Source organism: Phaethon aethereus, assembly GCF_964289735.1.
Source record: "Phaethon aethereus genome assembly, chromosome: 15".
In the NCBI taxonomy this organism is placed as follows: Eukaryota; Metazoa; Chordata; class Aves; order Phaethontiformes; family Phaethontidae; genus Phaethon; species Phaethon aethereus.
The window spans coordinates 16,392,957-16,417,998 of NC_138591.1; the positions used below are offsets into that span (position 1 = coordinate 16,392,957).

Sequence of the window (25,042 nt, forward strand, 5' to 3'; positions counted from 1 at the left end):
AATCACAGTCTGGTCAGTCTCTGGCAAAAAACAATGCTTGCCGGGTGTCGACGAGCGGGATCTGGGGTCTTGTCCCCTCTGACACAGCTGCACTGGTGGCTGAGCGGTGAAAGTGCTGGTGGTTTCTCGTCTTGCTTGACGGTAGAGGCCAGCGTGGGTTGCGCTGCAGGCAGCTGGGCCGAGTGCCAGAGCCATGGGCTGTGCCAGGCCACCGTGAAGTGAGGCGGCAGGTTCTGCTGCTGGAGCTGGGGAAGGATGAGCACATCCCGGCAACGTGCCTTTCCCTGGAGATGCGCAACCAGCGGTGCGTGGAGAGGCTCCTGGCCTGGCAGTGTCGGCAGCACATGGGAGGATGTCTTCTGGGGGAACGTCACAAATGGTGGAGCTGCCTTTGGCTGGTTTTATTTTATGTGTTGCAGACTTGATGGGAGCCCTTAAACAGATCTGTGGGCTTTGTGTCAGGGCTGGGTTGCTCACCCTGATGCCTCGGGACTTGCTGTCCTGAAATCTTCTCTAGAGGTGGATGGTGCTCCCCTGTCCCTTGGAAGCCGTGCTGTAAGGAGCTTCCCAGTGGTGCCCATGCCCAGCTGCAGAAAGCAGTAGGTTCATCTAGGATTGACTGTGTGCCTGTCCAAAGCAGCTCGGCGGTCTGTGTAAAACTTTTGTGTTTGTGTGTAGCTCTTCAGGTGCTAAGAAGCAGCTGTCCCACGATATGGTCCGGCCTCTCTCCATTGAGCGACCTGTTGCGGTGCATCCGTGGGTCAGTGCCCAGCTCCGAAATGTCGTCCAGCCTTCTCACCCCTTCATCCAGGATCCTACCATGCCGCCCAATCCAGCCCCCAACCCTCTCACCCAGCTGGAAGAAGCTCGCAGGAGGTTGGAAGAGGAGGAAAAAAGGGCTGGAAAACTCCCCCTCAAACAAAGGTATGGTGATAGGGTCTGATTGTGCGTGGGAGGGAGGTCTGACGGTGGGCAGCTGAGGGAGATGTCCACTGCCCTCAGCTCTGGTCTCCAGCTCCCAGCACCAACTGGGTGGAGGCACACGCAGAGAGGTCAGAGACGTCTGCACCCGTCCCTCTAACGTCGTGGTGCAAGTGCCAAAACCCACCTTGAGGGCTTGGGCTTGTGGTTTGTTGATGGAGAGGCTGGAGGGGCTCGTGAGAGGGTAGGGAAGGAGCTGCTGAGAGGTTGAGGAGGAGCTGGGCAAGGGGAGCGTGTCTAGAAGGGGCATAGTATAGGAGAGCTCTCTCCCTTGGTACTTGCTGACTCTCAGCTCGTTCACGCTCACACCAGAATTTCAAAGGTTGATGCAGGAGCAGAATTCAGCAGGATGCAGCAAAATTAAGTGCAGAAGAAGAATATGCATTTGCTCTTCACATCTCCCGCAGGCTTCCAGCAAAGGCTGCTCGTGGCATCTAGATGGGAGCACTGCTTTGTAGTCCCGCTGCAGCAGCAGCGACTCGCTGCACGGCTCTATCCAAGTCACCACATCTTTTTGTGACTCAGCTTAATGCCTGTTGCAGAGCTAATTCTCCTGCTCCTGTGTTATCTTTCAGGGAAGATTATTTGCAAGGCACATGGAGCTCTCAGATGAGAAGTGGTTTGGAAGTGCTAGATAATTACTGTTAACAGCTAAAAGCACTTTTTCCATTTTCCACTTTCACAGCTTTATAGCTGTATTCTGAAAACGTGAAACTTTGGCATCTGACTCTTAGAAACATGAGTGGAATTTAAAAAAGAAGCTTTTTTAATTGCCAAGCTCCAATTATTTTTGCTTGCAGTGACCATGTAGCAGACTTCTGCATATTTCTGTCAGATCATTGATTGAAAGCCAGGTAATTAGAGGGCTCTCCCAAGTCGGGTTAAGCCAAGTTTATTTGATCTACCTTTCAGCTGGTGTAATTGGATAGTGTTTATTAGTAGACTCATTTATAGTCATACTAAATTCATGCACCTTCCCCTGAAATGTGTAGATGCAGATAACACACTCTGGAAACACCAGCCCGGGCTATATGCATATGCAATTAATACTCTAATAATAATTTGGCATGTGTTGTAAGCATAGTTTCTGGAGGAACCCCCTGGCATTGTGGTCAATGCCGTGCAGAGCGGTGGGAGGACAGGCTGAACAGTCCCAGTGCTGGGCTGCTCCGCTTATGCTGCCTCCCCATGAGGCCAGCACCTCTCCCGGTGATGCAGGGATCCCCCCCAACCTACCCCGTGCGTGGAAAACCAAGGAGCCATGTTCGCCGGAGGGGGAACTCCTCATGGAAATCAAATGTGCCCGTGTCCAGTAGCAGGCAAGAACGGATGCAGTGGTGCCCAGGGAGCCAGGGGTTTCTGGGTGTTGAAATGGCTCTGCCGGGGTTTTGGCAGGATCAGGTGCTCCAGCTGAAGCACACCTGAGAGAGCAGCTTTTTAGAGAGCTCCTGCTGTGGTTAGCACAGGAGCCTGCCTGAAGACAGACCCCAAGTCTCTTCTGCAGGGGACTGCCCGAAGCTGGCTGGGGGGCTAAGGAGAAACAGAGAGGGGAGTTAACGTGAAAACACCATTTATTTCAGTCGGGAGCTCCAGAGAGCTCTGGGAAATTGGAGCCAGTGCCCAGGTTCATCGGCAGCCGTAGGGAAGCCACAGGGCAGGGGAGGTGGAGGTGAGCCCGGAGGCGTCCGGGCTTGAGGGGCTGAAGGAGGAGAATGCACTGTGCCAGCTTTGTACGGCCAAGCTGACCTTGCTGGCACGGTTACCCGGCTCACCAGCCGCTCTCCTCTGGCACAGCCCTCACCAGCAGTGGCCTTCCCCGGATGAAGGGGAGCACCAGCAGCCCTGCTCCCACCCCAGCACTGCCCCACTAGAAATAAAGGAGGCACCTGCAGTGTCTATACTGGGAATCGTAAATATTTTCACAGAAATCACACTTCTGTTGCAGAAAATGCCTTTCTTACCTTATTCCACAGCGTTTGGAGGGACATTGGTCTCTGAGGTAGCTACATAGCAGCAGTGCAGGGTTAAGTGTCTGGTACTGAATGACCGGCAGATCCAGCGTTTGTGTCCCAGTCACCATCAGGTTTCTTGCATGTACAACCAGGTTCTGAGCCAGTTTCTGTAGCTCAGTGTCACAGTTCACTTATGTTCACAGCTGGATGAAGTAATTACTACCAGCTCTTCAGAGAAAAGATTTTTGCAAGCAGAGGGAACGTTAGCATGAGCTTGGTTTAGAATTAATTGGGTTGGGCCAAGCCTTGAAGAGGAGCAGAGCTGGACACCTCCTGAGGTAACATGTGCTGGGTGCATTTCAGGCTTTCCAAGCCCTCCAGCCCCAGGGCTGAGCTGGAGCGAGCTGGGCACCTCACCTTGGCGTCACAGCGAGGTTGGATTTATGCTCTAACCCAGACATAGTTTTCCTATCACAGCACCGCTGGGTTACACGGACGAAAAATCAGGAGGGGTGGTGAAGGGCAGACGCGATCGGTCAGACGAGAGGTGCCGTTTCCTTCCAGGATAACATTTCGTGTGTGTGACAGAGGCAGCAAAGGGAACTGATCCCAGAAGGGGCAGGGATCTGCCTGTGTGTGGTGGGACCTGTCTGTGTTTCTGGGTCACGCTGTCACCCAGGAGATGGGTGCAGGTGGAGGCTTTAATGAGGCAGAGCTCAGACACGGTCTGGTGGCCTGTCTGGGTAAGCCATGGTCTCGGGAGATCTCTTGGCAATGAAGAAAGCAGAGGCAATTGTGTTGTCTTGCTCTTCTGAGAGAAACTCTTGGAAAATAACATTTTCGGTGATTCCTTATTCATCAGCCCTCCTTCAGCCTGCTAGAGATCGATGGCTGCGGTTTGGGACGCGTGTGTATCCTGCTGCTGCGCAGCCTTCTTCGGCCCCAGGAGCTCGGAGGCACCGCAGCCATCCACCCCTCCTTTGACTTATGGCAAAAGCAGGGGATCCAAAACCACGGGGGTTGTTTTTAACTCTAACTCTGGGAAACAATGCAGAGTTTCCGCTTTCGGGAGTCGTTTCAGGCACCATTTTCAGGCACATCTCTGCTCTGGAAAAAGGTGAGCACTGGAGCCAGGCGGAGCACGTTCAGAAACGGCCTTTCAGGGGTGAATTACGTGGCAGGAGGAGGAAGGCTCCCAGCCACCAGCGTGGTCCCCCTCGTGCTCCTGGCGTGGCAGAGCTCGAGGCGATTCCTCTCCATCTCCCCAGGCGAAGGAGAACGGCGTCCCCCGGGAACTGGCTTTGCGGCCTGCGCAGGGCACGTAGCTGTGTCCCCAGGTCCCCGAGCATGCAGCGGCTCTCTCGTAGTCACGACTTGTTTCTAGCAGGATTAAGAGAAGCTTAGGGACTTTGAGGTTTTCCAAACCCCTTCAATTAACTTCTGGCTCACAGGGTTCACAGAATTTGCCAGAATTTATGACCCATTTTTCCTTTTAAGTGCCTCTTTTTTTTTTTTTTTTTTTCTTTTCCTAGGGATGATTCAATTCCTTAATGTTTTTCTAGCTAAAGGGCATCCTGTGCTTTGATATGGCAATGGGAGAGGCTCCGAGAGCTCTGCTGGCTCCAGGAGTGGACCCTTGCCTCTCAGGATGCTGCATCTTCTCCAAAGGTCTCCCAGGCAGAGCAGGCACCAGGAGGGTTGTTCCGTTGAACTTTAGACCTCTCATGCCTTTAGAAAGAGGTGAAAAGATTGGGTCTGGTCTCGATTTGCAATGCTGATGTTTATGTGGGCATGCCATTAAAAAGGTGCTCTGCCCACGAGCCAGCATTTAAAGGTTAGGGTCAGAGTCATTTCCAAAACTGCGATTACCTCATGTACTTGGCAAATTCTGGGTTTTATAGCAACTTTCCAGTCATGTAAATACAGAATCATCTTTTTTATCCAGCGTGCTTTTTAAATAATTTTTTTAAGCTGCCAAATTTGTTTTATGTGACTTTGAAAGAGAAGACTGCCTCTGGCTTAGACCACACATGCCAAGTTACCAATTTGTGTAGGCTGCTGCAGTGTTTGTGCAGCATTTACGGCACCCCAGATGAAAGGCTCTACAGAAGGGCAAAGCACCCTGATTTTTATTATTGCTACTTTTGTCTGACTGTGAAAATGAGGTTGGGACTGAGCTGAGGCTTTCGGGATGGGGATGGCACCACGTAGCAGAACCCCGGTGTGTGGGCTGGAAGCAGAGACCAGACCAACATCCTGAGAGTCAGGAAGACACAGGAGATTTAAAGCCACTGACGTTTTGGGGACGGCAGCTGCCTTGCCACCTGGCGCGGATGGGACGGGCAGCGAAGCCGCTGGGGCACGTCCCGCTGGGAGCTCCATCCCCTCCGACCTCCGTCTACACTGGGAGAGGTGCCCAAGGGGAGCTGCAGGGAGGAGAAGCGCAGCCCTGCAGACGGGAAGCCGTGCTGAGCTGTTTTGGCCACGGCGGCAATAATCTTATCGCCCCCGAGCGTGCATCCAGCCCTGCGTGCTCGTGCGCGCCAGGAGCGCGCTGATGGTGACCCGGGTCTGCTGCCGTGGGCTCGGGATGCTCTGCCTCGCCCCGAGCTGACCGATGACTCCCCGAGCCGGTGGTCTGTGGGAAGGGCCATCCCCTCTCAGCGCCCGGGGACGCGTTTCTTCAGCATGAAGGGGCTGAGCTAGAACCTGCGCCCTACTTGTAGCTGCCATCTGGCCCCGTCCAGCCTTTCCAAGTGCCGTTCGCTCCTTCGGTGGCCTCGGCGTGTGGCTGCGTGCCGCGAGAGCTGGTGGTTGGAGCAAAGGGTGCTCCTGAGGGCCCTGGGTGTTAATTCCGCATCTCCATCCAGGCTCTGCAGATCTGGGCTGCGGGCCTGCCCGCGCTGCCAGGTGGGCTGATAACTCAGCAGGTCGCTTGTATTTTTCCACAGCAGGTTGAAGCCCCAGAAGAGACCAGGCAGCGGCGCGTCCCAGCCATGCGAGAACATCGTGGTCGCTTACTACTTCTGCGGAGAGCCGATCCCTTACCGCACCCTCGTCAAAGGGCGCGTGGTGACCCTGGGACAGTTCAAGGAGCTGCTGACCAAGAAAGGGAACTACAGGTAAGGGCTGCTCCCCGCGGGCGGTATGATGCCAGGAGATAGTCAGTGAAGCCTGGCAGATGCCGCTGCCAGGACATAGCAGTGTTGCCCCCTCCAAGGTGAAGGAACGTGGTGGAGGTAGGTCAGGGGGGCTCCTGCAACCTTCCAGGAGAGCTCCCACAGGGCTGTGGCAGGGATGTGGCTGCACAGCCAAGGTGCCTTAGCTGTTGAAGAGGCAGGTTACAGGGTTGAGGGAGATTTGGTTTTGTAGCAGGAATGTCCTGCATCACCATTTGTACCTTCAACAGAAGCTGCTGAGCTGCCCTGCAGGCCCCTGAGCTGGTGCTCAGTGGTGCTGTGGGAAACTCTCCAATTTCCAGAGACATTTCGGCTCCTTCACAAAACTTCCTTCAGTGAGGACAGGGGGGCTGGATTGTGAGTTCTGGAGTTTGGAACTGCCAGAGTTCCAAAGCAGCCGGGCATGGAGCGCATAGTTCTCCGAGTTCCCCCTTCCAAGTAGGAGCTGCCTGCCTAGAAACGCTCCACCAGCATGGGTGCCTCCAGCCACTGCTGCTGAGTGAGCTGTGAGTGGGCTTGGATTCAGGGCGGGAGCTCCTGAACGTGCCAGCATGGATCCTGACCACTCTTTTTTTGCTCCCTGGCTGAGGGCAGGGGCAGAAGTGTGGCCCCAGTTGACTCCATTTCTGGGGGAGCTGCTCCCCATGCACCACGAGCTCAGGGGCATGGAAGGGCTGGGTTTGGGGACCGTGGTGCCCTCGTGACCGTTCACCTCTCTGCCCCCATGTTTCTGGTTTTTCAGGTATTACTTTAAGAAGGTGAGTGACGAGTTTGACTGTGGTGTGGTCTTCGAGGAGGTACGGGAGGATGACACCATCCTGCCCATCTTCGAAGAGAAGATCATCGGGAAGGTGGAAAAGATCGACTAAGCTCCGGGGCTGCCGAGGCGTGAGGACAGGACTGTGAAAGACTCTGGGACCGGAGGAGAGGGCCTGGGGCGAACGCTGGTGGTGCGACTGCCACGGGCGCCAGGCAAGCCCAGGGCGGAGGGCGGCAGCCTGCTCCGGCACGGACCTGGGCAAGCTCCGGGTTGCCGGTGGACGCCGTTTCACCCCACAAACCTGCCGGTGGGAGCCCGGGCTCCCTCTCCATACCGAACATAAGTGTAATGTAGCATTGTACAGTGCATTAGAAAGTGTAATATGACCTTGTTTACTAAAGCTGCATATTTTTGATATATTGTAATAAAAGGAAAATATTTCTGATGTCACAGTGCTCTTATGTAAATGTAAAGCATACAGGTACTGCAGAACTCGCCCAAAGTGTACAGCCATGCACCAGACTCCGTCTCCTCCTCGCTTTCACAGCATCCTGCCCCGGCCCCTGGCGTGGACGGCTTCGGAGCGCTGCTGGGGCAGAGCTGCTCTCCCTGTGCCGGCGTGGAAGGGGCAGCCCTGCTCCGGAGGGACCGTGGTCCCAGCTCACCTCTGAAGATTATTGAGCCATTTGGAACGAGTCGGTCTCTCACCTCCCTGGCAGTCTCAGCTGCTGGACATGGTAGGATGTTTTTTTTTCCTCCTGAGCTTTCTTGCGACCGAGTAAATTTGCCAAGGGATAGAAGGGCCGGTGCCAGCTCTCGGGGCTGGGGACTTCCCGAGGTGCGAGGACCAGCTGGGAGCCAGGGTGGCAGGCTGGGCCCTGGCATCCCACAGCCCGCGTGCTTGTCCCCCTCCGTGTACCCCCTGCCCCTGCGGAAGGGCTCGCCTCCCAGGAGGGTGCTGCAGCTCTGCAGAGGGCCAGCACCCATGTGCCCGCGCAGACATGCCCAAGCACCCGGTGCCAAGCTCTGGCTTTGATCAGGGGACTCTTTTTAGGAGAAAGATAGTAGGGGAGGAATCAATGACATGCTAAATCTGAGGACATAAAGCGTCTTTTGTCAGCTTCTGTGTCTCGGGGGGAGGCAGCGCGAGGGCACTGCAGCCCGCTGCCGAGGGCAAGGGGGGTTGCTGGTGCCAGCTAGCAGGGTTCACGTAGGGCCAGCTCACCCAGCGGGGCAGCCGGCACCCTGGGAAGCTTCCTGGGCTTACTTGGTCGCAAGAAAGATGGGGGCCACGCTGGTGTTCCCCCCACCCTGCCCACGACCCTGCCCGCCGTGCCCTGCTCCAGCGTGGCTGTGGCTCTGCGCTGGCTCCTTCGGAGACCAGCCGTCGCCCGCCCACAGAAACCAGGGCGGCCCCCGAAGCCGGGGGGCTTCCATGTCGGTGCTCCCCCTGCCCGGCGCTGCTCTCGGCCACGACCGCGTTGGAGGTGCCAGGGATGCCGTGGCACCGTGCCGAGGAGTGACTCAGCCTGTTGTATATGTCACCGAGTGCCTTTAAAACACGGTTCTGTGACTTGCCTATCACTACGTGAAGTCCAGCGAAATCCGTAATCGTTTTCAGCCCAGGAAGAGCGTTATGAGCATTTTTCCTCCCTTTTTTTTTTTAAGTTCTGATGGTGGTGTGTCTGGTGAGGTTGTTAACATGCCTGGGATTTCTGTCTTCCCCCTTTTTTTCTCAGGGGGTCCCCTGTAAATATGTACAGCGGCCGTGCGGCCCCGGCGACGTCTCCTCTGCATTCTCATGTGCTGACTTGTACAATGATCTTTTCAAAGGTACTTGGATAAAATGAAATAAAACCCCACGTCCCACCGCCTGCTGCTTTCTTCCTTCCCCACGGAGCAGATGCCCAGGCCCTCAGCAGCCGGAGGGATGGGGCAGGCCAGGTGAAAGGCCCTGCTCCGGCACGTAGTGGGGCTGGGGTGGCCGTGGGCTCCCTTGAGGGGTGGCCGCGCCGGTCCCGGCCCCCCGGGGGTCCAAGGCGTTGCCCCCGGGGGAATAGCCCTGGGTCTGGGAGCAGCAGGTCCAGGGAGAGGGGATGGTGCTGGGGGTGCTGGAGGGGGCCCAGAGGCTGCAAGCAGGGCTGAAGAGGAGCGTTTAGGGCCCCATATTGGGCTCCTCTGGCCTTCCCCAGCTGTGACAGCAGCTCCTGGGGCTCCCCTGGGGCTGGTAGGTGATTGTGGAGCGCAGGCGTGGAGAGCGCCGGGCTCCCCTCGGGGCCATGTCCTCCGCAGCCTCGGCCACCCCGTGCCACCGCAGGGCCGCCGGGACGAGCGCCGCGGCACGCAGAGGGCTGCGTGGGCTCAGCACCCCTGGGGAGGCAGAGGACCCCTGGCAGCACCCCCTCCCCGGGGGCCCAGGGCTGAGCTGCCCTGCGGGGCAGACCCCCAGGTTCAGCTGGTGGGGGGGCTCTGCCTGCCAGCCCTGCTGTGTCCCCGAGACACCGGGTGCTCCCCAAGACGTGCTGCTCGCGGAGCCGCAGACACAGACCAGAGCCCGCGTTGTTTCCAGGTCGTTTATAGCGCGCGCCCGAGCAGGACGGGGCTCACAGCTCATCCCGCGGTTCGGCCGTCTCCAGCGGCCGCGGCTCCTCCCTGCCCGTGCTGTTCCCTGGGGTCTCGGGCACCTGGGGAAAGCAGCGGTGAGGCACGGTGGACACCCCCCCCCGCCTGTCCCCATCCCACATGATCCGTCCCACAGCCCAGCAGAGGCTGGGGGCCGCCTCAGCGTGGGGCCCTGGGGTGGGGGGATCGCACTCACCGCAGGCGGCTCCTCAGGCAGCGTCCCCCTGTTTTCCAGGAACTTGGAGAAGGTCTCCACATCTCGGGCGCTCTTGTACTCGACCATCTGGCACGGCAGGATGGAGGGGAGACGAGGGGTGACTCTGTCCCCCGGGTGCTGGTAGAACCGGGGTGCCCCTGTGGGTGCCCCCACCTACCTTCCTGCCCGGCCCCGCAGGGAAGTAGTGCAGGGTGGGGAAGCCGTTGATGGTGATGTTCTCCAGCTCGTTGGCCGTGGCGTCCAACTCAGCGATGACGATGTCCTCATGGTCCTTGTAGCGCTCGGCCAGCTCCTCCCAGGCGGCCGCCATCGCCTGGCAGTGGGAGCACCACGGAGCATCTGCAGAATGGGCGCAATGCTGGGGGACGAGCCGGGGACCGGGGCTCTGCCGGGGTCAGGGTGCAGCGTCCCCTGGGCGAGGGGTTGGGGCTGGGGGCTGTCGCGGCGGGGGGCTGAGCCCCGCGGCAGAGCTTGGGGAGGGCCACAGGTGGTCCCAGCACTTACAGAACTTGACAAAGACGTTCTTGGTCTCATCAAACGCCACCTGCTCGAAGGTCTTCCCCACCAGGACTTTAACGGGCCGCGTGTCCCAGTCCTCGGGGGGCTCTGCGCTCAGCAGGTGGGGCTGTGGGGACAGTCAGGACGGCCACAGCCCGGGCTGAGCGGTGCCAGGGCCCCATGGGACGCAGGCGCTCGGGGGACAGTGCGGGACAGGGGCAAGGGGGCCCCTGCAGCCAGGGGTGCTCCTGTGCTGCCTTTTGGACCACCTCTTCCCCTCTGCTGCCATCCCAGCTCTGTGTGTCTCCACACTGCTGTTCTCCTGCCTCCTTTTCTGTAACACCCCCCCCAGATCCCCAGGCCTGGCAGCACAAACATCAGCGAGCAGGTTGCTGGTGTTCACCGTGCAACTGCCATCATTAGGCTTTAGAGTTAACGGCCCACCTCTCACCACAGGGAAGTATCCTTGGTGCGGGCTGCCACGCTGCTGCATCCCTCACCTTCACCTTGCCATCCAGCACCGCCTGGACAAAGGCGCGTATGGCTGTGTCTGAGAAGGCGTCCTGGTCCATCCGGTACTTGCGGTTGTTCTCCATCTTGACTAGGCGCAGGGTGGGTGCGTCGGTGGGCGTCAGGCCGAAGAAGGGCAGGACGTCAGCGCCGAACCCAGCCACGTCAACCACCACAAAGAGCACCTGGGCGGGGGACAGTGACACTGAGGCTGGGGTGCCCCGCGGCCGTCCCCCCCACGTCCCTGGCATGGGTCCTCCTCACCTCACCCCGGAAGGCGCCCGCGGCCGCCCGGAAGCCACCCCGCAGCGCCAGCTGTGCCGACGAGGACTTGTTGAGGAAGAGCAGCATGTGGTGGGGGATCTTGGCACTGAAGATCTGGTCAGAGGTCTGGGGAGGAGGAGGAGGGTGAGGGCCAGGGGGCCGTGGCCCAGGGGGGGCCGGGGCCGGGACCGGGGCCGTACCTCATTGGTGAACTCCATCACCAGCTCCAGGCTGTGGATGCGGAGCAGCCGGGTGAGCTCGGCCGCATCCAGCCCCCGCGCCGGGTCCACGGGGAAGTCTGTCCGTCCCTCATCGAACTGCCGGGGCGGGGGCCGGTGAGGGTTCGGGGGGGGTCAGGATGGCCCTCCCCACCCCCGCCCCCGCCCCCCCCTCACCTTCTTGAAGAGGCAGACGGTGTCGGCCGACAGCCCGTACGCCTCGAAGAGCTCGGCCGCCTCAGCCACACCGAAGGGCACGTCCACCACCTCGCCGGCCACCTCGAAAAACGCCCGGGCTGCCTCGCTTCCCAGGTCCTGTGTGGCCACCCCGTGAGCAGCCACGGCCACGGCCGCGGCCCCGAGCCAGCCCCCACCCGCCCTGGCCCACCTTGAAGAAGCCGACGACCACCAAGTCCCGAGAGCCAACGAAGGCGCCGGCGGCGGCGGCGTCCTGCAGCAGCGTGGCGCTGGGGCCGGCCCGACGCTGCATCCAGCGCACGATGCCCTCGGCGTCCATGCGGCCTGCCACGCGGAGCGGGGCCCCGCCATCACCCTGGCCACCCCTCGCCGGGCTGCCACCTCCCGTGCCGCCGGCCCCGGCCACCCGCCCGCCGCGTCTCTGCCGTCGCCTCCGGTCCCCCAGGCACCATCACGCCGTCACCTGCCGTCACCCGCCTGCCACCCGCTCACCGTCCCTCCTCTCACCGCCACCCCCGCCACCACCCACCCCTGTGCCCCAGCCCACCCCGGCCCCCGGCCCGGCCGCCCCCTCGGCGGGTGCCGCGGCCCTACCGGTGTAGGCGAGGGGCTGGGTGCGGTTGCCGTCACGGAAGAGCTTGAGCGTGGGGTAGGAGGCGATGCCGAACTCGTTGGCCAGGGCTGTCTGCGCCGTGGCGTCCACCTTGCCCAGCCGCGCCGGGCTGGACTCGTTCCTCAGCGCGGCGGCTGCCCGGGCGAAGGCGGGGGCCAGCCGCTGGCAGTGCCCGCACCAGGGCGCGTCTGCGGGCCGGGGACGGCGTCGGCGGCGGGGACGGACCCCGGCCTGGCTTTTGGGTGTCCCCCGTCCCCGGGGTGGGCTCAGCAGGTGGCCGGGGACGTAATGGCTGCGTCAGCCTGGTGGGCTCCGGCTTGTGCCCCTGCCCATGTCCCCTGCACCACGGCCCGTGTCCCACCCCCCTCACCTTGCGTCCCTGCCCCATGGCCCCTGCCGCATCCCACGGCCCCCCTACACGTTCCCCACCCTGCGCTTTCGCCCCATGCCCCGGCCCCACACCCCTATCCTGTCACATGCCGTGTCCCACGCCCCTGCCTGTACACATGCCCCTGCCCGCACACCTGCCCACACCGCTGCCCGCACCGCTGCCCGCGCCCCTGCCCGCACCGCTGCCCGCAGCAGGGCCACTCACAGAACTCCACCAGCAGCAGCTGGTGCTCGCTCAGGGCACGGGCAAAGTTGTGCTCGTGGAGCACCAGGACACCGTCCTCCTCCCCGAGCTCGTCCGAGAGCGCTTCATCCTTCTTCTCCTCCGCCACCACCCCCTCATCCTCCTCCTCGCCCCCCAGCGCTGGGCCCAGCCAGGCCAGCGACAGCACCAGCAGCCAAACCAGCCGGGCCCCGCAGCCCCACATGGTGCCGGCGCCCGGGGTGGGGGAGAGGACCCAGATAAGGGCCGCAGGGCGGGTGGTGCCGGTCCCCTGGGGCTCGTGGCCCTCCGCTACTGGCTGCCCGGCGCCGCCGATAAGGCGGCCGGACCAGGTGGCCGTTTTCCAGCCGCCCGTCCCGGCGGGGGAAGCCAGCCCTGCCAGCGGGACGGGGACGGGTGCCCGGGCAGAGGCGACGGGGGCGCGGACACACCAGTAAGAGACCAGTCTGTAGGGTTTAATGGCGATGGAAGAGCACAGCCTGCGACCAGGCGGGCAGCCGGGGATGGCGCCGCCACGGCAGGGTCACGGCCCCGGCCCCGGCGATGGGGACGCTGCGGGGACCGGGCGGGTGTCAGTATTTAAAAAAAAACAGCAATTAAAAATAACTTTGGTTGCGAAGACCACGACCGCGGGCGCCCACTCGCCAAGGGACCCCCCCCACCCTTCACGAGACCGGAGCGAGCGCGGCAGTGCCGGCGAGGGGTCCCCCGGGGCGGCGGGCACGGTGTCCCCGAGCTGGCGGGGGGACACACCGGGGTGCGGGTAGGGGGGTCAGTCCTCCCAGGCCTTCTTTATGCAGAGGCCCCACTCCCAGAAGAGGTGCTCCGTCTTGTCATCGTCGGTGACGAGGGAGCGGACGCGGTAGGAGCCCCGCGCCAGCCAGCCCCGCGGCGCCTCCTCCGTCGGCGTCACCACCTCGTACTCCTCGGCCCGCGGCGCGTAGCTGCCCACCATGAAGACATCGCGGTCCACTGGGCGAGAAGGGGAGAGGGCAGGACGGGTGAGCGGGGCCGGGGCAGCGCAGCCCCCCGCCCGCCCCGGCCCCCCGACTTCACTCACCGGGCCGGCCCCGGCGGTAGGTGAGGTGTAGGCACCGCAGCCCGCAGACGATCTCCCTGTTCACCTGCGGGCAGCAGGCAGGGAGCCATGGGTGCTGCCCCACGGCATGGTGCCCCCCACCCTGGGGATCCCTGGCCGGGGGGGGGCGGGGGGTAGCACCCACCATTAACAACCCCATCCTGAACACCCCCCTCCCAGGATCCAGCCTCTTGGGCTGGGCACTGAGCAGGACCAAGGGTGGCAGGGACTCCGGGATGGCAGGGACCCCGGGATGGCAGGGACCCCGGGATGGCAGGGACCCGCAGGGACCCCTGGGAAAGGCAGAGGCCCAATGCGGCCGGGACTCCTGAGGGGCAGCAGGGTCAGTGACGTTGGGGGCAGCAAGGATTCCCAGGGTGACAGGGACCCAGGAGGGCAGGGACCCCAGGGGGGTCACAGACCCTGGGGGTGAGGGGTGGGGGGCAGACACCCCAAGGCAGCAGGGACCCCGGGTAGCAGGGACACACGGGAAAAGGGACCCCATGGGACAGGGACCCCGGGGTGTGAGGGCAGGGACCCCAGGGGGCAAGGACTCTGGGCAGGGTCTCCTCCCAGCCCGTGGGCGCAGGGCACGTGCACCCGCCTCACCTTGAAGGACACCTTCACCCTGTAGTCCACCCCCTCCTTCAGCACGAAGGCCCGGCTCCGCAGCACCTCCAGGTCTCCTGCGCGGGGAGATGGCCCCTGAGGCTGGCACCCCTTCCTCCTCCTCCTCCTCCTCCCATGGGTGCCCCCACCGCTCACCTGTCAGGTCCATGGTGACGGGCCCCGGCGCCTGCTCGCACATCAAGGTGAGCCTGGTCACCTGCACGTTGGGCACGCTGGCATCTAGGGACAAGCGGCAGGGCGCAGACCTTACCCACGCGTGCCCAGCCCACCGCCCCCGGCAGCGGGGGGGCTGCCCGTGCCCCCCCGTAACGGCACGAAGGGCCGTGGTGCCCGTGGTGGGCATGTCAGGAGCCCGCGAGCACCGCGCAGCCCAGGCAGGGTGCAGGAGACCGGGGGCATCTCAGGCCAACCCCAACCTTGGCATCAACACCTTTGGGGTAAAACCAGGTTTAAAAAAGCCCAGCCCCGGGTATCCCTCGGGGTGCGATGCTCCCTGGCTCAGAAGCAAGGGGGTCGGGAAGGAGGAGGCAGCACATGCAGGCAGAGGCATCCCTCAAGGCGGGCGCTGGCACCCCAGCAGCCCAACCTGCACGGCCCCAGCAGCTTGCACCCCCCAGCCTGCACACCCCCCCCAGCTTGCACACACACCATCGTGCACGCCTCACGCACCCCACTGGTGGGCTGGCACCGCAGCAGCCTGCACACACCCCCCTTCCCCGGCCCTGCAGACACCCGGGGCAGCACCAGGCTGGGGTGGCTACTGTGGGTGCCACGGGGAGCGGGGGGCACCGTCTGGGCACCGACAGCCGTGCCACCCCGACCCCCCGCGGCTGCTCGCTCCGTCTCTCTCATCCCAGTGAATTTCCCGGTCCCTTGTAACCGTTCCTATGGAAACTGCGGTGGTGATCGCGTAACCAAGACAACCGGGGTCCCCGGGCAGCCGTTACCAGGTCGGCGGGGGATGCCGGGGTCTCCACACGGGTGGGGGGCACAGGCAGGACCTGCGGGCGATGCCAGCCGGGACGTGCCCTCCCTGCTGGGGGTGCCCCACTGGTGCTGGGGATGCTTGAGCTCCCTGCACCCACTGAGGCTGCATCACCCAGCCAGGGTGCCAGGGTGTTGGGGTGCCGGGGTGCCCAGCCCTGGCAGGCAGCCCCCAGCCTTACCCACGGCGGCAGGGATGGCACCCAGCAGCGCCTGCTTGTACTTCCGCAGGCTCTCGTCCCCCGGGTCCAGCTCCTGGATCTCCCGCAGGCTCTTCTTCTCTGGCGTCTTGTACGCCAGGGCCACGTCGGCATCCTCCTCCTCCTCCAGTGACAGCGTCACCCCCTCCTTGTCAGCCATGATGTCTGCGGGGGACAGGCAGTGGCAGTCCCACCACCCAGGGGACACCCCCGGGGACGCCCCCCACCCCCTGACACGCAGGCACCGGTGGGCGGGGGGGGCTGAGCTGGGACACGCCACGGATGGATGTGGGCAATCCCCCATCGGGCACCTGAGTCGTCCCTCTGCTCCGCTCAGGGCCGCAGGGACCTGCCAGGCTCCATGTCCCCAGGGCCCGGTGGCACAGCTGAGACCCGAGGCGTTGCCGCCGGCTGCATTTCCGCACGGTCATGGAGCAAGACAAGCTGGTGCCTCGTGGCGTGCGCAGTCCGGGGGGTGCTTGCAGCCCGCCACGGCCCGCAGCCGCCCTTCGCGCACCGTCACCCAGCGAGGTTGTTGTCACCACCCCGTTGGCCCCCTCCGATCCCGCCGGGCAGCCGCCAGCCCCATCGCCCACCCCAGACCCAAACAGCCAGTGGCTGCAGGGAAAAAAATAACCAGCTGTGGGGGAAACGGCAGCTGCAGCGGGTGCCAGACTGCGGGGGGCACAAGGGTGGGCAACGTCCCCAGGGCCCCAACTCTGCCCTGACCGCTGCATCGCCCCCCGCGGCTTGACTTGCAGGCACCCGGCTCCCCAAGCCCCCGGACACGCCGTCCCCGGGGCCAGGCGAGGGCACGGCCTGGGGCAGAGCCCCACCGCCCTCAGCCCGCGGGGCCGGCTGTGCGGGTCCCCGGGGCAGCGGTGGCCCCCGGGGCGCGGAGTGACGGGCCCTGTCGCACCTCCGGGCCCGCAACAAAGGCTGCCGCACCTCGGCTGTGGCGGCACCGCCGGCCCCCGGCCCGGGGCCGCCCCCACCCAGGGGCTCGCCCAAGCCCCGCAGGGGTGGCGGGACAGATCGGGCTGCGGGGGGGGCGGCGGCCGGGGGGCCCCCCCGGGCCCGGGGCCATGCCCACTCCCCAGCGCACCCGCTGCCCGGGGCGACGCTGCACCCGCCGGGGAGCCGGGGCGATGCCCCCGCCGCCGCCGCCCACCCCCGGGGCCGCGGGCGATGCCCTGCCCGCCGCGGGGCCGCCGCTCACCTCGGTAGCAGAGCGCCAGCCAGAGCAGCTCCAGCAGCTGCCCGCCGGCCGCGCACACGTCCAGGCCCAGCATGGCCGGGCCGGGCCGGGCCGGGCCCGGCGGCCGCCGCCGGCGCCCGGGGCGCGGCTCTACCCGGTGTCGGCGGCTCCGCCGGGGCCCCGCGGCCGCGCTCGGCGGCGCCGGCCGCTCCGCTGCGCTGCGCTGCCCGCTGCGCTGCCCGCTGCGCTGCCCGCTGCCCGCTGCCCGCTGCGCTGCCCGCTGCCCGCTGCGCTGCCCGGCGCGGCCCGGCGGGGCGGCGGCGGCGGCTCCCGCAGACGCGGCGGCTCCGCTGCCCGCCCCCGGCCGCCCCCGCCCCTCGGCGCCGGGCGGCTCCAGCCCCGCCACGGGTGGGCGGTGAGACTGCAGTGAGCTCATCCGCCGTGCGCGCCCGCGCAGCGCCTGCCCGCGCCCTGCCCGCGCCCGGCGAGCACCCAGCGCGCCCTGCCCGCGCCTCGCGGGCACCCTGCTGCACACCCTGCGGGCACTGCCCGCGCCCTGCCCGCGCTTCCCCTCGCGCTGCCCACACCCTGCCTGTACCCTGCGTATACGCCGCCTGCGTCCTGCACATACCCTGCCTGTGTTGCCGGCACCCTGCCCGCACCCTGCCCGCACCGCCATTCCCACAGCCACAGTGTTTCCCCCTGCCTGCACCCGGCTGCCCACCGGGTCAGCCCCCACCCGCCCGGCGCTGGGCGGGGAGCCGGGCCCCAGCTGGCCGCTCCGTGGGGCCCGTGGGCAGGGCGGGGGCCGGACGGCGGGGCCCGTGGGCAGGGCGGGGGTCGGTCCTGGGCCCCGAGGGAACCGCGTGCCGGGGCGCCCCTCGGGGGTCCCGGCACAGACGGCGGCACCCGCGGAGGGGGCGCGGGAGGGGTGGGGCGTGGCCGAGGGCGTGGCCGGGGGCGGGGTCGAGGGCGGGGTCAGGCGGGGCCGGGGCGGGGCCGGGCGGTGCGGGGCGCGCCCCCGCGGTGACCATCGGCGGCCCCCGCGGCCGGTACCCCCGCGGCCAGTACCCCCGCGGCCAGTATCCCCGCTTCCAGATGCCCTGCCTGCGCAAGGTGAGCCGCCACCGGCCCCGGCCCCAGCGGGAGCGGGCAGCGCGCCGGGCACCGCGCCGGGCACCGCAGGCGGCACGGGCGGCGGGCGCCGCGGGGAGCGGGTACCGGCACCGTGGGGACGGCGGACCGAGGGGACCGGGCGCTGGGACCGTGGGGACCGGGCACCGGCACTACACTGGGCAATGTGGGCACCGGGCACCGCCGGCGGCACGGGGCGTCAGGATCGCCGGGGACCGGGGACCAGCGCCACCCCGAGTACCGCGGGACGGCGGGCACCACCACCCCGGCCCCGCCACGGGGCTCGGGCACCGCCCCACGCGGGGACACCCACGTAGCCCCGGAGCTACGTGCTCAGCCCCTGTCCCACGGTCCGGAGTGCTGCCACAGCCCCGGCAGAGCTCGCTCCCCAAAACCGGGGCTCCCCGGCCCAGGGATGCCCGGAGGCTGGGTGCCTGCACGTCTGGCATCACCCGGCTGCTGGGTGCCCCAGGTCCGGCCGTGGGGTGCCAGGCTGTCCCCAGGCTGGGCACAGGGTGCCCTGGGCCAGGGCGGGGGGGCCAGGCTGACCCCCTCCCTGGCTGGGAGGCTGAGCCTGGTGGGCACTTGCCCGGCAGATGGAGCGGATGATCGTCAGCATGCAGGACCCCGACATGGGCATCAAGATGAGGAACCAGCGCCTGCTCATCACCATCATCCCCCACGCCATGACAGGTGGGTCCCCACGGCAGGGCGCCCCATCAGGCGCGTGGGGTGGGGGGAGGCGTGCGGGTGCTCCCCGGGTGGCCCCAGGCCTGCACCCAGCCCCCAGCCCCACGCTGCCCCACGCCACTCACCTCCCCACACCCACGGGCACTCAGCGCTGCAGCTGGGATCAATTATGCATCGGCTGAGTGGGGCGGGTGCTCGCTGGGGCGGGCGGCCCAGCACATCCTTGGCAGGGCCCCCGTCACCCTGCGTGACCCCCTCAGCACCCGCCGTGCCGTGCCAGAGTGCCCCAGCCCGGGAACCTCCCTGTGCCTGGGCTGGGGAACCCCAGGGCACCCTCCTAGCGCTGCCTCGGTCCGCAGGGAATGACATCGTGGAGTGGCTCATCCAGAAGTACGGCATCTCCGAGGAGGGTGAGTATCCTGGCGTGGGCAGCCGGCACCGTGGGAGCGACCAGGGCTGCCGAGCCCCCGTGCAGCCCCCACTCCCGCTCCCCCAGAGTCGCTGCACCTCGGCAACCTCATCGTGAAGCATGGCTACATCTACCCCCTCAAAGACCCCCGCAGCCTGGTGCTGCGGGCGGACGAGTCGCCCTACCGCTTCCAGGTACGGCCCCACCGGCGGTGTGGGTGCTGCCGCAGCCTTGGGGCTCCCCCGGGTTGGCTCCACGGCACCCCATGGCACTGCGCCTCAGCCTCTCCTCCCCCTGCAGACCCCCTATTTCTGGACCAGCACCAAGTGGCCGGCCACGGAGCTGGACTACGGTAGGTGCCACCATGCACCGGCACGGGCTGCAGCCCCTTCCAGGCCCCCCTGAGGTGCCGCCGCTCCTCTTGCAGCCATTTACCTGGCCAAGAAGAACATCCGCAAGCAGGGCGACCTGACTGAGCACGAAAAGGTGAGTGGTGCCCTCCTCACACCTGTGATGAGCTGGGGGGCTCTCAGCTCACCCAGGAGCGAGGGCTCACCGTCAGGGCGGCACCGGCTCTGCCTTTGCTGGTGAGGCGATGGGACCCGGCGCCGGGCGAGGGGACAGGTGTTGCGCCATGGCCACACGGGTGACACCGCCACTGCCGCTCCCCAGGACAACTACAACCTCCTGCACAAGCGGATCAACCACACGTGGGACTTCGTGGTGATGCAGGCGCGGGAGCAGCTCCGGTGAGTGCGGGCACGGCACGGCACCACTGCACCCCAGGGAGCTGCTGAGGACGGAGCACTCTCGGGTGCCACGGCAGGCGGGGTGCCAGCGCCTCCCCGCTGCCTTTGCATGGGCAGGGCGGCCAAGCAGCGGCGGAAGGGCGACCGCATCGTCATCGACTGCCAGGAGCAGGCGTACTGGCTCGTCAACCGGCCCCCGGTGAGGATGGGCTGGGGGCGGCGAGGGGTGCCGGGCTGGCGGGTGCAGCTCTGGGCAGGCGGGGAGGACCAGGGGCCGGGGGGCACAGGGGGTCCCGCCAGCCCCCGGCGTGATGCTCTCGTTGCAGCCGGGAGCCCCCAACGTGCTGGAGCAGGGCCCCGAGCGCCGGAACCGCCACACCACCCGCGTCCAGCTGGTGAGCGGGGGGGCCGGCCACCCGCGGGACTGCCGGCGGGCGCAGGGCGCAGCCACCCACGTGTGCCGGGGTGCCGAGCTGCGCCGGGGGGTGCCCAGCCGTCCCCCATGGGCTGTGCCCGTATCTGGAGGCGGGGGGAGCCCCAGCTCTGCTAACGTCCGTGCCTCCAGCCTGTGCCCCCAGCTCAGCCAGGGCTGGGGGGTCCGTGTGTTTGCCGGTGCACCTGCCACCCCTCTGTGCCAGTGCCCCTAATCCCCATGGGACGGCCGCGCTGCCGGGAGCCCTGGCACCCCAGGGTGCCCGCAGCCACCACTGGGCCCTCCCCTGCGTCATGGCCCCACTAACACTCCCCCGCCCGGCCCCTCCTCACTAACCACCCGCTTTCTCTTCTCTGCGCCACGTGCCGTGTCCTCTGCCCACGTAAGTGCCACTAACCCAGGGCTGGTGCCACGCTGGGGCGGGGGGTGGGTGCCGGGGTTCACCCCGCGGGCTGTGCCGGGTGAGCCAAGATGGGTGTGGGGATGAGGCTGGAGGCCATGGGGATGGGCTACAGGGTGCTGGGGTGGGGAAGGGGCTGGATGCCTGAGTCCTTGCCCAGGGTGGTGATGGCAGGGCATGATGTCCCGGCCCCGCCATGCCCTCACCCGCTCCCGCGTGTCTCTTGCAGACCGAGAACATGGATTACTACAAGCGGGAGGTGAGCCGGGCGAGGGGCAGGGCTGGCTCCCGGGGGGCACGGGCTGCTGGGCACCCCTGACGTCTCCCTCGCGTCTGGCCCCAGATCGAGTACTGCAGGAAGGCCATGGCCAGGACCAGGATGAAGTCCTCCATCTGCCTCGAGGGGTGAGTGGCCGGCGGCCGCCCCGGCCACAGGCAGGGTCCCCATCCCTGCGGCGGGCTGCCGGCACCGCAGCGCCCGTGCTGCCGGCACCCTCAGCGGGGAGCGGAACTGAGGCTCTGTGGTCGTCGCAGAGCCTGAGCACGTCCCTGTCCCGTCCTCACGGTGGCTGGGGCCGGTGGCAGCGGTGGGCCGGTGGCCCTGGTCACCTCCAGCCGCCGCTCCTGGCAGGTACATCAAGTTCAACGAGCAATATGTGCCCCACGACCCCATCATGTCCGGCTGCCTGCCCAGCAACCCCTGGATCACGGATGACACCACGTACTGGACCATGAACGCCCCCACGTAAGCACCCACGCGGGGGCTGCCGGCCCCCGGCCCCCCAGTACCTCAACCTGCAGGATGGGGTGCGGGGTCGTGCAGGCAGCCCCGGGGTGCCCGCTGCCAGCCCCGACGCTGGTGTTGTCCCCAGGGTGCTGACCCCCACGAAACTGCGCGTGGAGCGCTGGGGCTTCAACTTCAGCGAGCTCCTCACTGACCCCCTGGGCCGGATGCAGCTCCTCGACTTCCTCAAGAAGGAGTTCAGCGGTGAGCGGCCCCGGCCCCGCACCCCCGGACCCACCACCATGTCCCAGTACTGCCTGACCCACTGTCCCATCCTGACAACACCAAACCAACCCATTGCCCTGTCCTGGCGTCCCCCGACCCCCTCCTCATCCTGTCAGCCCAGACCCATCACCACATCCCAGCACTCCCCAACTAACCTGTCCCAGCACCCCTGGACCCGCTGCCCCACGTCACACCAGCTGGCTCCGTCCCGGGAGGGGTTGCTGGGGCTTGTGCCCAGCTATGATGGCCTTTGGGGGGTGCCCGTGGGGGTGTCCAGCACCATATCCCTGTCCCCAACGCTGCGTCCCCCTCCCCAGCCGAGAACCTGAGCTTCTGGGAGGCGTGCGAGGAGCTGCGCTACGGGGAGCAGTCCCGCATCCCCGAGATCGTGGACTCCATCTACCAGTGAGTGCCAGCGGGGCGAGCGTTTGGGGCGAGGGTTTGGGGCGGGGTCCAGGCCATCATACGTCCCACCGCGGGGCTGGGCGCTCACCGCCGGCTGTGACTCCCCAGGCAGTTCCTGGCTCCCGGGGCCACGCGCTGGGTGAACATCGACAGCAAGACCATGGAGCGGACGCTGGAGGGCATCAAGAGGCCCCACCGCTACGTCATGGACGACGCCCAGATGCACATCTACATGCTGATGAAGAAGGTGGGCGAGGGCAGGGCCGGGCAGGGCCGGGCAGGGTTGGGCAGGAGCCCGACGCCTCTGCTCGCCCAGGACTCCTACCCGCGGTTCCTCAAGTCGGAGCTCTACAGGAACCTCCTGGCCGAGGCCGTCATCCCCCCGGAGACCAAGAAGCGGTGAGGGCAGGGGCCGGCCCCCCGGGGCGCTGGGGTGGTCCCCGCCGGCGCTGACCCCGCTCTGCCCGCAGGGTCTTCCCCTTCATGCGCAAGCAGCGGCACTCCAGCCCCAGCCCGGCCCTGCTCCTGCCCGCGGGCGACGCCGAGGAGCGGAGCAGGGGCCCCACGGCAGCCCCCGTCCCCAAGGAGGAGAGCTGAGGGCCCCGACCCAGCGACACAGGAGCCCCCCGCCCAGCACGCCCCGGCCCCGCCGCAGGCCCCTGCCGGCAGTAGCACTGAAGGAGAGAAGCCATACACCCCCGCCCCGGCAACCCCCCGGGCCCCGCTCACGTCCCCGCACCCTCCTCTCCCTCGGGGACCCCGCGCCCAGCCGGCCTGGTGGGGGTCGCCCCCTCCTCCTGCTCCCCCCCCCCAGGCACAAGCCAATAAAGCCCCCGCGGGGAAAGGCTGCGGCTCCCGTGGTTTTTGGGGAGGGAGGCCCAGGGAGGCGGCTGCGGGAGGGAGGGGGGTGCACGTGGCGGTGTCACCCCGGGCTGGCAGCACCCCAGCGAGGGGGCAGACCCCAGGCGGGGGGCACCAGCCACCACCCCCGGCTCTGCTTGCTCCGAGGGGCAAGAACAGAGCCCGCCGGCAGCCCCAGCTGCCCTCCTGGCAGGGCTGAGCTGCCGCGCAGGGCGCTCGGCCACCCCGCTGCCACCGGTGCCCCCACCCACAGCCCCCGGGGAGGACAAAAAGGCCTTTCCAGCCCGGCCAGGGGTGCCGCGGGTCAGCAAACCCGGGCTGCGAGGGCCCCGCGGGCTGGCAGCGGCAGGCAGGGAGCGGGGCTGGCAGCCGAGCCGCTCTCCCTGCCTATGGCCTGTTAATCCGAGCAGAGGGCGAGGATCTGGCGGCAGGATTATTCTCTTCCCCAGAGCCAAGCCCCAGCTGCAGGGGATTAAGGCTGGTGGTTATATAAAGGAGAGGGGGGCCGGTGCCCACCAGTGCGCAGCCTCAGACCCCGGCCCACCCCGCACGCACCCATGGACCCGCACAGCGGAGCAGGCTGGGGACATCCCCAGCCCACGAATGACCACAGGGTGCCAGCCCAGACCCCGGCCAACAAAGGGCAAGGGTGCTTGGGATGCTCAGGATCACGGCGTCCTTCCCTGCCGCAGAGCTCAGGATCCCCGGCCGAGCGGGGGGTGTTTCTCAGCTCAGCGCTGGGGCACGGGAAGCTGCAGGAGCCTCGGTCACAGGATGGAGCTCGGGACGTCGGCCCTGGCAGCCACTGGGCAGCAACAGATGGTCCCACAATCCAGGAGACGGCGCCTGCCGTGCGGCTCCCTCCGGCTTGATCCAAATCCAAGCCCCAGAGTGAGATTTTCATGCCGATGGACGGCAGCAGGAATCCGGGGTGTAAAACCAGGTCACGGAGCCCCAGGCGGGGGCAGGGACGGGCTGGCCCAGCTTGGTTATCTAACTCCAGCCTCCCTCCACATCCTCCCTTCTCCCGGTCCAGCGCCGTGAAAGCATCACCAGGACACCTGGATCCTGCTCAAAAAGCAGGGTTTCTGCCTTGGGCTGCCAAAAAACATCCCAAAGTCTCGCGTAACCTCAGCTGCAACAACAAAAGCAGGGCACCATTTACAAACAATGCAAAAGAAGATTTATTGAAACCATTCTGGTTTAGACCAAGTCCTATAGGGCACAATTTGCAATAAGTTAAAGAACCAAACCAAACAGTCTTCGTGTTAAAAAACACACTAATACATAACACAGTGATATATGCCATCATCGCCCATCTGAGTTATTGAATCAAGGCACAAAGTCATTCATTAAATACTGCAAAAATAACCAATTACATAGGGAAATAAGCTGGAAAAAGGACTCGTTTTGTTAAGAAGGTGCTGGTTTGGCACTGATGCGTTTAACTGAGCTGCCACAGGGAAATCTGCATTTCCAAAGTATCTGGAAACATAAATGGACACCTTAAAGCCAGAAAAGCCCCCCAAAGCCAAAAATCCAGCTCTCCTGAAGGCACATTTAGCGTGCCTACGGGAAAGGTCAGGTCTGGGCAGGGATCAGAGGAGGGAGAGAGCCGAGACGCTGTGATGGTGGTGAGAATACGGCCCCGGCACCTTGCTCCCTGCCAGGGGAATTTCAGTGGGATACAATCCGCATCCAAGGCGCGGGTCGGACCCGGATGCAAGCCTGGGGCTCCCGCTGCCCGGCTGCCGCAGCCACGCTCCCAGCTCTGCCCCCAGGCTGAATCCGGTCCTTGCAACCTGGTTTGTGCAGCATTGGTGCAGCTCACAATCCCTGCAATGCTGCAACGGGGGCTTGTGGGGCTGCTGGGCTTCAGGTCTTTATCCTGCTGAGCAGAGACAACCTAAGCTAGAGGACACAGCAGGGGAGCCTTGCTGCACCCCCGGACGCCGTCAGAAAACAGCTCCGAAAGAGAGGAACAGAGGGAGAAACCCACCGTTTTTGGTCCAGGGTGCTTTGAGGGTGGTGGAGTGTCCTCCTGGGAGCATCCCCAGCTTCCTGCAGAGCCCGGCTGCCCCAGAGGGCCAGCAGCACCCATCTACACAGCTCCCCTGATGCCCAAGCTATGGGTCACGGGGCAGAGGGAGCCAGGGCACCCTTTAGGCAACCACCGGGCCAGCTGGAAGCAGGAGGTAAGAGTCCAGGCAGACCACTGGTGCTGCAGCTCATTTTGC

General features: G+C 65.6%; 4 protein-coding genes across 5 annotated transcripts in view; 2 read left to right on the top strand and 2 right to left on the bottom strand.

Annotated features, from left to right (window-relative positions):
• Window positions 1-7,404, top strand: part of AXIN1 (axin 1) — a gene marked incomplete at its 5' end in the record, with an annotated part of 71,100 nt that extends 63,696 nt beyond the window's left edge. Inside the window, 3 exons of one of the 2 annotated variants that reach the window (XM_082006878.1) lie at window positions 679-924; window positions 5,885-6,055; window positions 6,855-7,404. In XM_082006878.1, the coding sequence (XP_081863004.1) occupies window positions 679-924; window positions 5,885-6,055; window positions 6,855-6,981 (544 nt within the window). In that variant the 3' untranslated portion in view covers window positions 6,982-7,404. The remainder of the gene's footprint in view (window positions 1-678; window positions 925-5,884; window positions 6,056-6,854) is intronic. The other variant, XM_082006879.1, reaches the window with a different exon arrangement.
• A 1,782-nt stretch (window positions 7,405-9,186) lies between these two features.
• On the bottom strand, window positions 9,187-12,837 carry PDIA2 (protein disulfide isomerase family A member 2). Its single transcript, XM_082006833.1, has 11 exons — window positions 12,608-12,837; window positions 11,994-12,200; window positions 11,590-11,723; window positions 11,379-11,516; window positions 11,184-11,300; window positions 10,984-11,109; window positions 10,710-10,904; window positions 10,216-10,336; window positions 9,869-10,050; window positions 9,691-9,777; window positions 9,187-9,556 (listed from the first exon to the last, which is right to left on the bottom strand). Exons 1-11 carry the CDS (start codon window positions 12,828-12,830, stop codon window positions 9,476-9,478), a joined length of 1,611 nt encoding a protein of 536 aa, XP_081862959.1. The 5' UTR covers window positions 12,831-12,837; the 3' UTR covers window positions 9,187-9,475.
• Window positions 12,838-13,381: 544 nt separating this feature from the next.
• On the bottom strand, window positions 13,382-16,809 carry ARHGDIG (Rho GDP dissociation inhibitor gamma; the record flags this gene model as incomplete). Its single annotated transcript, XM_082006834.1, has 6 exons — window positions 13,382-13,597; window positions 13,686-13,749; window positions 14,313-14,389; window positions 14,469-14,552; window positions 15,500-15,682; window positions 16,737-16,809. The coding sequence occupies 6 exons, from the start codon at window positions 16,807-16,809 to the stop codon at window positions 13,398-13,400; spliced, it is 681 nt and encodes a 226-aa protein (XP_081862960.1). The 3' UTR covers window positions 13,382-13,397.
• Window positions 16,810-17,792: 983 nt separating this feature from the next.
• RGS11 (regulator of G protein signaling 11) lies at window positions 17,793-22,541 on the top strand (the record flags this gene model as incomplete). The annotated part of the gene is made up of 17 exons (XM_082006861.1): window positions 17,793-17,831; window positions 18,446-18,542; window positions 18,899-18,949; window positions 19,036-19,142; window positions 19,249-19,300; window positions 19,376-19,434; window positions 19,621-19,697; window positions 19,815-19,896; window positions 20,024-20,092; window positions 20,760-20,789; window positions 20,874-20,935; window positions 21,162-21,275; window positions 21,403-21,518; window positions 21,857-21,944; window positions 22,053-22,191; window positions 22,261-22,343; window positions 22,415-22,541. The coding sequence occupies exons 1-17, from the start codon at window positions 17,814-17,816 to the stop codon at window positions 22,539-22,541; spliced, it is 1,371 nt and encodes a 456-aa protein (XP_081862987.1). The 5' UTR covers window positions 17,793-17,813.
• Between the last annotated feature and the right edge of the window lie 2,501 nt (window positions 22,542-25,042).

Coding starts and splice junctions, on each gene's coding strand:
- PDIA2 (XM_082006833.1), bottom strand. CDS start 12,830: ATGTGGGGCTGCGGGGCCCGGCTGGTTTGGCTGCTGGTGCTGTCGCTG. Junction 11,517..11,589: donor TGGTCGTCGGCTTCTTCAAG/GTGGGCCAGGGC, acceptor GTGGCCACACAG/GACCTGGGAAGCGAGGCAGC. Junction 9,778..9,868: donor CTGCGGGGCCGGGCAGGAAG/GTAGGTGGGGGC, acceptor CTGCCGTGCCAG/ATGGTCGAGTACAAGAGCGC.